The 15836-nt window shown below is 35.1% G+C and overlaps 2 protein-coding genes across 5 annotated transcripts in view; both read left to right on the top strand.

Annotated features, from left to right (window-relative positions):
• Nucleotides 1-6863, top strand: part of LOC148969431 (PALM2-AKAP2 fusion protein-like) — a 41645-nt gene extending 34782 nt beyond the window's left edge. For all 4 annotated transcript variants that reach the window (XM_089126494.1, XM_089126493.1, XM_089126492.1 and 1 more), the window contains exon 5: nucleotides 1374-6863. In XM_089126494.1, the coding sequence (XP_088982620.1) occupies nucleotides 1374-1499 (126 nt within the window). In that variant the 3' untranslated portion in view covers nucleotides 1500-6863. The remainder of the gene's footprint in view (nucleotides 1-1373) is intronic.
• A 457-nt stretch (nucleotides 6864-7320) lies between these two features.
• Nucleotides 7321-13806, top strand: slc46a2 (solute carrier family 46 member 2). Its single transcript, XM_039677734.2, has 4 exons — nucleotides 7321-8588; nucleotides 10536-10619; nucleotides 12038-12194; nucleotides 13069-13806. Exons 1-4 carry the CDS (start codon nucleotides 7625-7627, stop codon nucleotides 13121-13123), a joined length of 1260 nt encoding a protein of 419 aa, XP_039533668.1. The 5' UTR covers nucleotides 7321-7624; the 3' UTR covers nucleotides 13124-13806.
• Nucleotides 13807-15836: the final 2030 nt, after the last annotated feature.

Consider the following 15836-nt stretch of genomic DNA (forward strand, 5'->3'; position numbering starts at 1 on the left):
TGCACTTAGATATCCTGGGAATAACCAGAAGCCTCGAATTTAGTGGTCTTAAAGAACGCGATGGATTGTAGGGTGATAGAAAGTCCATTAAAAACACAGGAGCTAAACCATTTAGGGCTTTATAGGTCAGTAGTAGTACTTAGTAATTGATACGGAACTTAGATAACCAGTGTAGAGATGATAAAATTGGTATTATATGATCATATTCTGGCTAGGAAGAGCACTAGCCAGATGAGACTTTGTCGGCTGAAGACCAAAGTTTGGTTTGAAGATGAAGACGTACCAAGCACAATGTTCTCTCATCATTCCTGATTTCTAACACACACTCACAGCATTCGGCGTAATGTTACGGCTGTCAGAGCAGAACTAAAGCTGATGCTCTCCGTGTGTTTCTCACTCGTCTTCGGTTGCTCTCATATGTAAATTTCCGCAATCTTATTTTGTCCATTAGATCGAAAGATCTGGAAAAGCCCATACATTTACCCATCCATAGACCCTACCCATCGAAGAAATCAGTGGTGTGTTTCCCAAAAGCATCACTAGCCAACTATGGTCGCAAGTTCCGTCGTTATCAGCATAGTTCAACGAGTCGGTGTTTCCCGAAACCATCGTTCCAATGAACATTCGCAAACAGCATCGCAAAGTTGTGTGGTTTGAACGACAGCTCTCGACCTGTGGTTAGAGGCATCGTTTCTATATTTCATGACATTTGGACGTAATAAATCCTTATCTTGAGCAAAATAAGCAAGCTGACATTCATACAACCGGCGTTTATGTAGAATACATACAAATGTAATTTACGTATTTTAGTTTGTCAAAAGATTTGAAGTAACGTGCTTGAAGAGTGCGCATGTGCGAACGTGCTCTACTATGTAAGAACGAGCCAAATATTGAGTCTGCTAATAAAGCAAATTAACTGAGAACAATTAGAAATAGTCTTCAGATGACATGTCTGTAATTTATATATAAAAAATCTAGCATTAATTGGATCTCAAACAGTTTCGTTAAAAATAGTTATTACTCCACCACGTGCGAAACCAACGTGGTTGAACGATACTTTGCGACAGTGGGTTTCGGGAAACAGTCGTGAGTAGCTGGTTGATTTCTCCTACGATGCATCGTACTATGGTAGTGAAGCAGCGAACTACATAGTTGTACGGGAAACACACCCCAGGACAGAAGTGGTTGAAAGTGGACCAAAACGCATCTTAACACCAGTTGTAAACAGGGTCTAGTTGACAAGTAGTTGCAAAGCCACTTAGAAGAATGTGTCTAAAGTGGAGCATGTTACCAGGAAACTTCACTGTGGTGAATATATCATTATAACATTTGAAAGAACTTTGAATAACAGCCATTTTTATGTTTATCTTCAGGTTCTGGAGGCAACGCGTGTCACTCGCAGAAAAAGTAACATGGCCCTCCGGTGGGAAGCAGGAATCTACGCCAACCAAGATGAGGCTGAGGAAGATGAGGAGGAGGAGGAGGAGGAGGAAGAGTAAACTAAACCTTCTTTCTGAAAGAGAGAAAACAGAGGGAAAATGTGCAACGGGACAAACACAAGTATTTATTGGGAATTCACCCCTCTCTGAAGATTTGTTCTTTCTGTTTCTGGAGAACAAACGGGACATAACTTTCTGTTGACAGTGAAGACCAGAGATACTACAACACTTTATATTTCCACTACCAAGATAGAGCTTTTTCTTTTGTGCTGATCCGTTTTAAGAAAGTGGAATGGTTCAAGTATCACATTTTTTTTGAGACTTTGGGGGTTTTGGCATTAATGATTAGTGTGAAGACCACGTTGCATTTATACTTCCCGACCCAAGATGTTACTAAGGACATGGGAAAAGAATGAAAAAAATCGGATAATATTTTGTTATTGGTTGAAGGAGAGATTGGATGAATCTGATTTCTTGTTTGATTATTGACATTTCAACTCTACACAATGTGTCTTGCAGTGTCTGAAAGGGCAAAATACTGCTATTTGGTTTTCTTGTTGATTACATTTTCAAATGATCTCGATTGCAGAGATAGGAACTCAAATCAGTCTCCTAATATTGCCATATTGTTTAGAGAGAAACTTTAATGAGGTGGACAAATGAAAGTAGGGCTCAGACATGTAACCTTGAAAGACTTGAGGTCTGTAAGAGCAAACTCTTCACCCAGACCAACATAACAATACAGCGAAGTGGTAATAACTTGCAGAGGAAGTCAATGAATTCTCCATTGACAAAAGACAGGAGATGTTTGTGAAATGAAGCTTTAGGACGTTATTGCTGTTTGCAGTTGAAGCCACCTGTGTTTGGCTTCAAGTTATAGCATCAGACATGGTGTGGTACAGAATATTTAATGGATGATGTAGATTTTTTTGGGGGAATGTTTATGTTGTGTTGTGTTATGTGTAGGACAGAACAGCAAAAGCAGTGCCTTTAAAGTGCCCCTGTTGTGTTCCTTTTAAGGTCTCCTACAACAAGTGTACATGCATCAAAGGTCAAAAACACTTTATTCTTTCATTTTCTCATTATATACATTTCAGTACCAGCTCTTTTCTCACAATGCCTCAAATGGTTCGATAAATGATTCAGTTTCTTTAAACCCTCCTTTCTAAGAGTCTACTCTGCTCTGATTGGTCAGATGACCCAGTGTCTTCTGATTGGTCTACTCTGCTCTGATTGGTCAGATGGCCCAGTCTGTTGTGATTGGTCAACTCTCATTATCATATTTGAACTACAGTGTTTAAGGGTCAAGGTAGATATTGTTCAGGTTCTGCCAATGAAGAGCATAGCCTGGCATTATTGAAATATGGGTAACACTTTACTTGAAGGGGTGTGCATAAGACTAACATGACACCTTCATAATCATGGCATGAGATATGTTATGAATATGAAGGAAGTTTTATGCATATTTGTTGTGACAACTGTCAGTTATGACATTTTGAATGCAAATATGACATTGTTTGAGATGTCTTTGTTATGACACCTTGACATAAACCAATGCATTATAATCTGTCAGTGTCTTTGTCATGAACTTTGACACAACCTGTCATAAACATGACATAGCAGATTAATTATCAAACTTAAGAAAGCACCTAGCTTTATTGGTTAACATTACATTAAACTGTCAGGTGGTTGGTTTTGACATTGGCTGTCATGAAACCATTATAACTTTTTAAAGACAAATTAGTTGAGGAAATAGTTGTGTAGTTGTGTCACGTAAAATATTCATGACACAGTTATGACAGTTTACCTTAATTTTATGTCAAATTGTCATGACAAAGACACTGACAGGTTACATGATGTTATGTTTTTTGTCAAGATGTCATAACAAAGACATCTCAAACAATGTCATATTTGCATTCAAAATGTCATTATTGAGCGAAAGACACTTAATGACAGTTGTCATAAACATGCATAAACCCTACTTCATATTCAAGACATATCTATGCACACCCCTTCAAGTAAAGTGTTACCGAAATATGTTACAAACTTGCATAGGTTCAAGCAGGAAGTCTAGAATTAATGACGACTCGTTTCAGGCCGTTCAGAATCACTTATTTCTCTTTATTTCACAAGCAGCTATACTACACACTGCATTAAAGATAATATCTGAAAAAGCATAAAAAAGCATAATAGGGGCACTGTAATGCAAAAATGAAGAAAAGAACAATGAATGATAAAGATATCTTAAAAATGCAAGACTTCACTGTGCTTAATTGCTTAGTTGATTCTGAAATGAATCATAATTTCTCTTATTGGCATTTTTAAAGCCAATATCAGCAGAAATTGTAAAGACAATACCATTATTTAACACAGTTAAAAACAAATATTGATACAAATGTACAAATTAATGTCTGAAATGTCTTTTTTTCCCATTGTTTTTAAAACATTTGGCAATATAAAGGATGTTAGGTGCCAGAACAAGCATCTATAGGCCTACAGGTCACTGACATCAGAGATGGACATGCAGCGTGAAGGAAACAACGAGGACTCAAACATGGACAATTGCTCTTCTAGAAATAATCGTTGACTTCTAATTTTTGATGCATTTATCAAGCCATAAATGAAGACAATCCCTCAAGCATCATTCGACAACGTGGCTTTGATGTTTTGTATACTCCACATATAATATATTGTATCACAAAGAAAAAAGTATTTAATGTACTGCTGTTCTTAAATGATGACAGGAAGTATTTGTAGTCTCTGGTTAAGAGTGGTATATATTACATAGTTTCTCAAATTGCAGGCAAAATAAGACAAACTAGAAACTCTATAACAGTTATGCATTGTGGGTGTCATATAAAGTTACACCTATTCAGAATTATAAATGTTTCTGCGGAAGGTGCATTGACTTTATTTAATGGATGAAAACACATGTCTGTTGATCTCTGGATACTGACTTTCTAAGGTGTCCATTTGTTTCGATGCTTAATGTGAGACTGTGTGACGGCCATCGGTTTTACACAGAGCCGGATGTTGGATTTTTACTTGGATTCTTTGATATGAGATGATTATTGTTGGTGAACAAATAATTTGAATTTTATAAGGGGGAAATATTTTTATTTGAGCAGTGAGATATATGCAGTGTTCCTATAAATGGAAAATAGTTTTGGAAAAAAAAATATGACCTGATGTTTAGTACTATTACTGCACATTTATTCATATATACCGTGTTGTGTGTATTTGAGGGCCAAGTATGCCATATGATATTATACGCATTTTCATAGGTTTCTTTAGGTGCTTTAGGGGACATTTCTATCACAGAGTAGTTCAAGTATTGACCGTGATGCTGGCAGGTTTTGCGTCACGAAATGTGCAGCATTCAAATGAAATGTAAAGCCAGCTTTAGTTCATTAAAGATGACATGCTTTTGTATAATGTTTGAGAAATGGACACAAATGGTTGTTTTACCTCATGAAGTTAAGTTATAAGAAACAAGCCAATGTTCAAATCTGTAATATAACAGGATTCCTACGGCATAGGATGGTGGCCAAAATTGCTTTCAATGTACAATACCAGAGGAAAAAGAAACCATTAGAAATTGAGCAATGTTGCAGTTGTTGATGTGTACAGCGTCAGCCTTTGGGGAAAGCATTGCGATCATACTAGCGACATTTTGACAGAAATTGTCGATTGTTTATGGTCAATGGTGTAGTGATATATAAAGCACAGCTCACACAGAAGTCACCTTCAAACTAAGCACATTTCTGTTGGGAAATGCGGTGAATTCGCGACCAGTTTTAACCCGTCACAAATTCTTATTGAAATTTATTCCACACCTTTTCAGCGAAATTTCCAACCCGCTCTTACGGGAAAACGTGACTATTTTACGGGGTGGATTTGTATGTTTTGGATCGTACAAAAAAATGAAGGATTTTTAAAGGAAACTCATTATGAAGAACCTTAACCCCGCCCCTAAACTTAACCGTCATTGGGGTTTAAATATCGTACGAATTAGCTACCAATCACGGAAAATAGTTATGAATTTGTGAAATTGTGTCATGCGCTGTAAAAATAATAATATTTTCATGATTTGTGATCAAATCAACTTAAAAATTTATGTACTTCAGATAACATAATATTTTGAGTTTCTGATGGTTAAATCAATCTCCTTCGTTGTATTAACTCAATTTTTCCATTTCAATGAACTTAAAATTTTAAGGTAACCAAGTTACTTCATTTTTTTAAGTTAAACCAACAATATTTTTTTTACAGTGTGTCTGATATATAGCCTACAGTGATTTGAATAGGAATAGATCATATGGAAGATTGTTACAGTTACCGAATAATAAAGTCGTGACTTTTTATTCACAGAATTGTGAGAATGACTCGCTATTGCCTGAAAAAATTGTCAGAATTGTGAGGGTTTTTTTTTTTTTTAGAATTGCGAATTTATATCTCGCAGTTCAAACTTTATAACTTGTAATTGTGAGTTTATATTACGATTCTGAGGAAAAACATCATTGCAAGATAAAAATTTGCAAGTGTAAGGAAAAAACACCAGAATTGCGAGTTATAAAATCCAGATAGAAATACTAGATCGCCTATAAACTCGAAATTCTGAGAAAAGAAAAAAATCTGATTTGTGAAGTAAAAAAAAAATGGAATTGTGAGATAAAATGTTATTACCGCAATTAGGCTACTTTGTTTTTTTTTATTGTTTGGCAAAAAAAAGACAAAAAATTTCCACATTCAGATTTATTCGCTTTTGAGTTATGCAAATTCGGCGTATTGAGCAATAGTAACTTCTGTGTGAGCGGGTGCTATGTGCATTACCTTTTAGCTCATAAAATTTCTTTCTTTTTTTTTTTTTCTTTTTTTTGTATCGCTAATGTGACCACAAATGTGTTCAACTACAAATATATGCCTTCTTTAGATTTCTAGTCAAGCCTTTGCCAGTGTTCCTTTGTGTGCATGACAATTACTGCGTCTGTTGCAACAGATTTTTAATTTCATTGTCTCAGTTTCACAAAATACAGTCTGTTCTTTAAAAAAAAAACTTGCCTTCAATGAAATCACAAGTATTGCTTTTTCCACAGTTTGAACCAAGTAAACAGTGTTTTTATTTTATTTTTTACTTTTGAAGTAACACCAAAAATATGTTTGCTCTTGTTGTTTAAATAGTTAGTTGTTATTACAAATACATTTGTAATTGCTTTCTTAAAAGGTTTAATGAGTGTTCTAGTTCCCTTCGGGAGAATATTGATACGGTGTGATAATGCAATCATGCTTTCACCCCTCTTTTGACATGTTAACCACTTATTGTATGTTAATATTCTGCTTATATTGTTTTATAGTAATTGTAAGTCTCACTCTGACACACATATATAATTATTTTCTCATTAAAAAGAAAATGTGTAAAACGTCTCTATTCTTTTTCTTGACTCCATCTAAATATCAAAATATGTGAATAGCATAAGAAGAAGCTGTAACCATTTAAATTATATTATGAGATTCATAAAGAGTATGTCCATACACAATCAAAATCTGTGAGAAGTTGAGCATATGGTATAAAAACCAATATTCTCCAGGTTTTAAAAGTAAAAAAAAATCATTTCAATTTGTTCCTCACACAAAACTAGTGTATGACTTCAGAATGAACTTCATGGACAATTATGGAGATTTTATGTTGCATTTTGTCCAACAGTATTCTTCAGAATAATAGCCATAATCGTCTCTTCATGTTGTCCTAGATTATGACTGACTATTATTATTTGTCATTACTAGGAGGGCTATTTCTTTAAGAAAAAAGTTCCTCATGACATGAAATGAGCTCAAATGACTAATCCTACTTGAGATCTTGTTTGACTGGTTCACACAAACCGAACAGGTATTTCATAATTCATTTGGTGATTTATCTTTCCACAAATGTTCTCGTTCTTCTCCTTTTTTGACTTTTAAAGAAGCAAACATAAGCAGGCTAACGTTTTTATAAAAACAAACATTTAAATCCTCAATAATTGGTCAGTAAGTGTCTTGTGTGGTTGAAACATGACTAACCACTGAAAGTATTTTAGTTAGCAACTTCCCCATTGCAAAATGACGCGATGAGCTTCACCCAGAGAGTTTGAGCTCTTGTAGTGATCAACACGTTATTGATCGTTTTTGTTATTTTCATCAACTTTAGGATGTCCTTTCGTAAATACATCGTGCCTCTAGTATTCTGTGCCCAAGTGGCCAGCTCGTTTTTTGACACCGCTCTCCAAATGGTCGTTAAAGAGCGATGCGCAAACGCCACGGATCGTGACAGCGAGCAGAAAGCGATTACCAACTTCAACATGACCTTTAATATGCTGCTCAAATTCATGCCGATCGTGCCAGCGATCATTCTGGCAAAGATTGGAGACAAAGGTTACAGGAAAGTGCCAATAGCTGTTCCTCTGGTGGGTTACCTCGTGTCCAGGGCTTTGCTCCTGCTGGACGTCGCGCTGGGATGGCCTCTCCAGGTGTTGTACGCGGTGCCGGTGATCTACGGGCTGTGCGGCGGGTTCGCGTCCTACTGGGCCGGAGTGATGGCGCTGGTGTCGGTGAGCTCGGGGGAGGAGGACCGGTCCGTGCGCATCATGAGGACCGAGCTGGTGTACGGGATAGCCGGGTTCATTGGCAGTCTGGCTTCTGGTCACCTATTTAACCTCTATAGTGTAGATCTCAAACAAGGAGTTATCCTATCTGGTTTGAGTGTGCTGCTGTATTTAATCTGCATGCTTTATGCGATATTCGTCCTGCGGGTCGAGCATGCCTCAGAGAGGCTGGAGCGACGGGAAAGTTTTGGGATCTTAAACCAGGAAGCCCGTGATAAAATAAACATCGCCTTGCTGTTCGCCAGTGGGATCTTGTATGATATCGCAGTGGCCGGGGGGATGGAGATGCTGGCCGCGTATGTGCTGAAGGAGCCGCTGAACTGGGGCGCGACTGAGGTGGGCTATGGGAACGCGGCAGGGTCCCTGCTCTTCATCACCAGCTTTGTGGGTGTGAAGATGTTCACAAGATGTTCTGTTAAAGATGAAAGCATGATCATGGTCGGGATGGTGTCTTTCGCAGTTGGGATTTATTTCATGGCATTTGTGACCACAACTCCAATGTACTTTTTGGGTAAGTTGTACAGCCTCATTCATTCATCTAACGTTCATCTTAAAGGAGTAGTTCACTTTTAAAAAAAACTTTTGCTGATAATTTACTCACCCCCATGTCATCCAAGATATCCATGTCTTTCTTTCGAAAAGAAAGTTTTTTGATGAAAACAGTCCAGGATTTTCTCCATATAATGGAATTCATTGGGAACCAAACGGTTCAAGGTCCAAATGAGCGTTTCAGTGCTGCTTTAAAGGGATTTAAAGGACACCAGACGATGAATAAGGGTCTTATCTAGCGAAACGATCGGCCATTTCAAAAATAAATAACAAAGTTTAAGTTTTAAAGACACAAATGCTCGCCTTGCTCTGTTCTGTGATGAGCGTTTGTGACTCTCCTGTTCAAACTCGTTCATCAAAATGAACAAATCTTTTTTCGAGTCATGAATCGAAGGGTCCTAGATAAGATCCTTATTCATCATCTGGTGTCGTTTAAAGCACTTTGAAGCTGCACTGAAACTCTCATTTGGACCTTGAACTGTTTGGGAAACCATTATATGGAGAAAATCCTGGAATGTTTTAATCAAAAACCTTAATTTCTTTTCGACTGAAGAAAGAAAGACGTGGACACCTTGGATGACATGGGGGTGAGTAAATTATCAGCAAAAGTTTTTTTTAAAAGTGAACTACTCCTTTAATGCTATAGGTCTGAGCTTCGGTACACTGTAAAAATGTTCAGTTCACTTAATTAATGCTTAAAAAAGTATAAACTTAATGCTTAATTGAATAAAATAATTATGTGAACTTGCAATTCCACATTACTTTTTTTTTTTCGATAAAGCAAGTTTATTTACTTACAATTGAGGAAACCTGTTGCCTTAAAATTATTACGTTAAGTCAACTGACCACTTTTTAAGGTGTAATATACTTAATCAAATACCATTAAATGTAAAACTGTTTGGTCACACTTTAGATTAGGGGTCACATTCTCACTATAAATTCATTATTAGCTATGACTTTTGCCCCAATAGACTTTTAATTGCTTATTATTAATACTTATTATGGTAGTTATGTAGGCTATTATAAGGATGTAGAATATGGTCATGCAGAATAAGGCATTAGCCTAATATGTGCTTTATAAGAATGAATAAATAGCCAAAATCCTTGTAATATGCATGCTAATGAGCAACTTGTTAATAATGAGAATTAAACCCTTAACTAAAGTGTTACCACTGTTTTATAAGAGTCTAAATATCAAACATTTTGGTTACTTCAATAAAAGCAAAAACAATCATTAAGAAGTGTATTACATTTTTTATATAAAAAGCCATCAAAGCACGTAATTTTCCTGTAAACAAAGTATTAAGGTTGTATATAAAATAGAAGGAAAAATTTGCTACCTTAAATATGATTACATGAATCAAAGTTTCATGACATCTCTAACTATATTGACTAAAGTCTTTTGAGCATGAATTAATACTATTGTTAATAATAATATTATAAATGTTGCTGTCCCACTTTATATGAGGTTGGGATATATGTGTATGGTTAGATTAAAGGGTCTGTATGCGGTAATAAATACATTTACATAATTTACATAATGAATGTAAATACAAATATAACAACAGTTACCAAACAATACCTTAGTAACAAAGTATAGTCTATCAATTTTAGTTTGAGACATCTAATATAAATTGGGTCCAATGTTAGGTTGATGAACCCTATACTAATTGTTGAGTCTCTTAATACAGAGTAAATTTAAGTTTACTTACAACACAGCTAGACTATTATTAAAGCACATTAACATAGTCAGAATACACATTATCACATTCAAACTAGAATCCAATAATAATTCCTTAAAGGAAGAATTTACATGATGGCTGCCATTAGTGTAAAATTGCTCATAGGAAGTCTCTTTAAATTGTTTTATTACAGTGACTGTCTGAGGTTTTGTTCTTGTCTTCTTCAGCTCGCTCTGTAACTCTGTTCGCTCTGATCCCAATGCCCACCATTCGCTCACTGCTTTCCAAACAGGTCAAGGGAAGCTCATACGGTAGGTCTCCATTCTTCATTCTCTCAGTAAGAGTTGTGTTTCTGCATAAGGTGCTGCCAAAGACACACTGTAAATGTAAACTCAAACCTCAATGTACCCTCGTCACATTTCAAATGTTTGTTCATGTTGCTGTGCCATGAAGCCTTTCTGATCTAATGTGTTCTGAAAATTAAGTAAAAAAAAAAAAAAACAGAAGTGAAACTGTGTCACAGGTGGAGGCCACGCGAATATTTGTAATTCTTTCTTGTGGTAACAATAAGTAACTTTACAGGCAAGTCTAAAATGTTTATATCAGGACTCCTTGAGATGTTGTCAGTGCTCTGACTGACCCAGCTGGTGTTAGTATCATCATTGATTACAGTTGCACACACAATTGATAGTTTGAGGTAAATTAATAGGCTGGCTGAGGTGACAAGGAGTCCTGTCTTTGGCAGGTTGAGCTAGAGTTTGATAGATCAGTACAGTAGGGGGCCAAGCACCGAACCCTGAGGCACTCCAGTGGTAAGCTAATGGGATAATGATGATTTACTCAAAGCACTTGAAACACCACAGGCTACTGGTTAAAGGCATGGAGTAAATGTAATGAAAACTCAGCCCAAACATGTATGACACCTTTTACTAAACAAAGGCAAAATGTTATGTAACCAATGTTCAAAACTCGTTTATAAAATATTGAGTCGAAATCATTTAATCTTACGATAATTTCTCAAATGTGCATACATGTGATTCAGAGAATAAATGTACGAACAAAAAATGTGCGCACGCCTCATCTCAGCTTTATAAACGCAGGCATACCGTATAAAAAGAGAACCAGTCAACATCCAAACCAAACTTGAGAATCCCAAGTGGCAAGAATTTCTTCAGTTTTCAAATAACTGCAGTACTCCGACTCTTTGCCCAGAAAAAAGTGATCACTCCTCAGACCCTGACGTGACACTAAGCACTTTTCCACATCAAAGACCGTTTTTATAAAAATGAACGTTGGCATGATTTTAGCGTACATGAATGTGACGTAAAATAGCCTTGTTTGCTGAAATCATGTTACTTGACGAGTTTTGATAGTCAAACCACTGATTGGAATGAAAAAAACATTGTAAATGTTTATCTCAATGTCTAACTAGTTAGTTACTATAGATTAACTGTTCAATTGTTCTCATCATACCATTCAAATCCCATCAGCTAACCACTGTATATTGGAGTGCCTCAGGGCTCAGTGCTTGGCCCCCTGCTCTTCTGATATCGGACACCCATAGACCTCACCAGCCCTGTTGGCAGCGAACCTGTGTAACTGATATGTAGAAGAGATTAAAATAAAGCCATAGTTATGGTGGGGATGGAATGCTAAGCTGAACAAAATCCACAGCTTAGTGAAATTGGTAAATGGTAATTTTCACCAATAGTTGCGTTTCGTCCCACAGGCATAACCTTTGTCATGCTCCAGTTGTCCTTCAAACTAGCAAGCTTGGTCACCACACCCATCTACACTAAGATCTATCAGGCCACACTTGACACCTTCCCAGGGTTTGTCTTCATTCTGTCCAGCATCTTCACTGTTCTTTCTATGATACCTATTAGGTAAGCTGACTTTTTTTGTCACCCTTTAATATAACATAGTTCACTTTTAAAAAAAACTTTTGCTGATAATTTACTCACCCCCATGTCATCCAAGATGTCCATGTCTTTCTTTCTTCAGTCGGAAAGAAATTAAGGTTTTTGATGAAAACATTCCAGGATTTTTCTCCATATAATGGACTTCAATGGGAACCAAACGGTTCAAGGTCCAAAAGACAGTTTCAGTGCAAACTGTTCAAAGGGATTTAAACGATTTCAGACGATGAATAAGGGTCTTATCAAGCAAAACAATAAATAACAAAGTTTAAGTTTTATAAGCTCAAATGGTCGCCTAGCTCTGTTCTGTGTGACTCTCCTGATCGAACTCATTTATCAAAATTAACAAATTTTTTTTGATTCATTCAACAAACGAAATGAATGAATTGACTCGGGAAAAGATTCGTTCATTTTGATGAGGAGAGTCACGGACGCGCATCACAGAACAGAGCAAGGCGACAATTTGAGCTTCTAAAAGTTAAACTTTGTTATTTTTTTTTTTAAATGAACGATCGTTTCGCTTGATTCATCGTCTCAAATCATTTAAAGCTCTTTGAACAGTTTGCAGTTTGCACTGAAAGGGTCTTTTGGACCTTGAACCATTTGGTTCCCATTGAGGTCCATTATATGGAGAAAAATCCTGGAATGTTTTCATCCAAAAACTTAATTTCTTTTCGACTGAAGAAAGAATGACATGGATATCTTGGATGACATGGGATGAGTAAATTATCAGCAAAAGTTTTTTTTTTTTTTTTAAAGTGAACTACTCCTTTAATTCATCATTAAATTCAGATTATAGTTCGGAGATTAGTAAACATTTCTATTGTCTTTTTATGCCAAGTGTCGTAGGATGTCGCTCTGCAACACATGGATATGAGATCATTCAAGGGAACTGACGGCATTCAGCCCCGTCAAAGGACAAGTTATCAAGATATGTATATTTGCACAGTAAAAAATTTGTAGGTTTACATTTATGTTGCAATAGAAAATATCTGCTTTGTTATTCATTTGACTATAGAGGTCAGTTTGAAAAAATCATTTAATAGACAATATTATCTGCTGGAATAGATAATGTTACTTCCTGTTGCACTGTGGTTATAATTTTTTATTTGTGGTAATGCAATCTGTGTAGTTATGTAGAACACATGACTAATAATGCTGACAATACTTGGTTTCATTAGTTACCTCCATTAGTTAACATGAACATGTTTACATGAAAAATTCTAAAGTTTATTCACCCTAATTTAATGTTAATTTCAACATTTACTACATTATTAAAATCAAGAGTTCTATCTGTAAACATTTAATGGACCTGATCTAACATGAACTAACAATGAACAGCTGTATTACAAAGATTAATAAATACTGTAACATATGCACATACTCAATGTTAGTTAATGAACTACTAATGGGACCTTATTATAAATGCTTACCAATATTTCTGTATTGTATCGTCTATTTAAAAGGGATGACATTTTATCAGATTTGTATTGAACAGTTTTTGCAGTAAATCATTTTATGTGTTTCTGTGTATGATGTATGGATCCTATTAAATATATGCACTGTTTTACACAAAGTATCTGATGAGTATATTATGAATCATCATTCTTTAATGGCAGTTCACATAGTTCTGCTTGTGCAAAGGCACAAAAACACATTAAAAGAAAATATATATCTTATTAGTATATCCGTTTAATTCTTTTTATCACAAATGTCCAATATTAAAAATCTTTTGAGGTAAAGGGTAACAGGACTGATCCGTAAGTAAACATAAGACACTTCATGCTACACGTGAATTATATTTGACCAAAAAAAAAGACCATCAAGCATGTAACATGACAGATTAATGGACCACAATTATTGCAGATTCAGCAGACACGTCATATAATCGCTCTACGTTTAACCTGTTCTTGTGTAAACTGCATTTAATCATTTCCAGTATTAACAGTATTTTACATCAAAAATGTACAACATGCATTAAAGCAACAAAAAGTCATATAGCTGCCTTTTTAACAAAATGTATGAAATTTAAAATCAATTCAACTCAACTTAAAACTGAATAGAGCCAAAAGTATAAGGCTGACTGGATGATGGGTGAAGCTTCAGGCTGTGTCTGAACTAACATTATATAGACCACAAAAAAAAAAAAAAAAAAAAACAGACATGTAGAACCAGACCGAGCGTCTGTATTCTATCTGGAGGCTTTTCTTCTTGAAAGCATGACGGTGAAAAACAAGGCAATGAGAAAGACCTGCATCTACCAGCAGGTTTCCAAACTGTGCTGAACCTGCAGACGCACACCAGAGACGGCTCAATGCTACATTACTGACTTCAACATTCATGGAGAACTTGCTTCAAATGTAACTATTGCAACTCTATTACACATTTCCCCAAAAAATTACAAACTGCGAGAAGTGACAAAGTTCAGAGCGGCCCTGACTCAGTTCACCCAAAATGTATTCATCATTTACTCAGCCATGTCGTTCCAAAGCCCTATTTTAAATGAAACCTGAGAGATTTCGGTCCCTCCATTGACAGTCTACGCAACTATGAACTTTTTCAAGCGTCAAAGTGGTAAAGAGATTCGATCAATTTGAACAGATTTAATTTAGGCTTTTATTTTCATTTTTGGGTGAATAAACCCTTTAAATTAATCTACCTCACAAACAGGACACAACCACAGGACAGGAGAACTTTTTATATACAGTAAGAGTAAACTGATTTGGTTTATAATTTCTTTTAAAATTATATAGAATTTTTAGGGCTGTCAAACGATCAATCGCGATTAATCGCATACAAAATAAAAGTTTGTGTTTACATAATATATGTGGGTACACAATTATTTTATATATATATATATATATATATATAAATACACACACATGCTTGTATTTATTTAAGAAATATTTTCATGTATATACTGTATATAGATTTATTTATAATTTATATTATATATAAATATAAATATTTTATATATAAATAATATTTTTTAACTAAATATACATAAGTGTGTGTATTTATTTTTATATATATATATATATATATATATATATATATATATATATATACAAAATAATTATACACAGTGCACCCACATATATTAAGTTAACACAAACTTTTATTTTGGATGCGATTAATCGACAGCCCTAATAATTTTATAATTTTTGTGATTAATTCTGATAGAGGTGAATCCCACAAATGTCCTGGTCATTGAAGACAAAGGAAGAAAATGCAAAAAGAAAATTAAGCTTCTATAAAGCAATTAATTTCCTCTGTGACTTTTACTAAAATAAATTCTCTGTGTGTGACATATATACTGTGTGTATATATATATATATATATATATATATATATATGTATATATGTGTGTGTGTGTGTGTGTGTGTGTGTGTATATATATATATATATATACACACATACACACACACACACATAAGTAATATATATATATATATATATATATATATAGATAGATACACACACAAGTAATATATATATATATATATATATATATATATATAGATAGATACACACACAAGTAAAAATTCCAGTACTTCACAATATTACTGCTTTCAATAAGTTTGATCAAATGCAGCTTTTCAGACTTAA

This window comes from Pimephales promelas, chromosome 23, assembly GCF_988280905.1.
Source record: "Pimephales promelas chromosome 23, fPimPro1.hap1.1, whole genome shotgun sequence".
NCBI lineage: Eukaryota > Metazoa > Chordata > Actinopteri > Cypriniformes > Leuciscidae > Pimephales > Pimephales promelas.

What these genes read in the sequence shown, in the direction of transcription:
- slc46a2 (XM_039677734.2), top strand. Translation starts at nt 7,625, where the DNA reads ATGTCCTTTCGTAAATACATCGTGCCTCTAGTATTCTGTGCCCAAGTG. An exon ending in AACTCCAATGTACTTTTTGG is followed by an intron (nt 8,589 to 10,535) that starts GTAAGTTGTACA and finishes TGTCTTCTTCAG; the next exon opens with CTCGCTCTGTAACTCTGTTC. An exon ending in GGTCAAGGGAAGCTCATACG is followed by an intron (nt 10,620 to 12,037) that starts GTAGGTCTCCAT and finishes TTCGTCCCACAG; the next exon opens with GCATAACCTTTGTCATGCTC.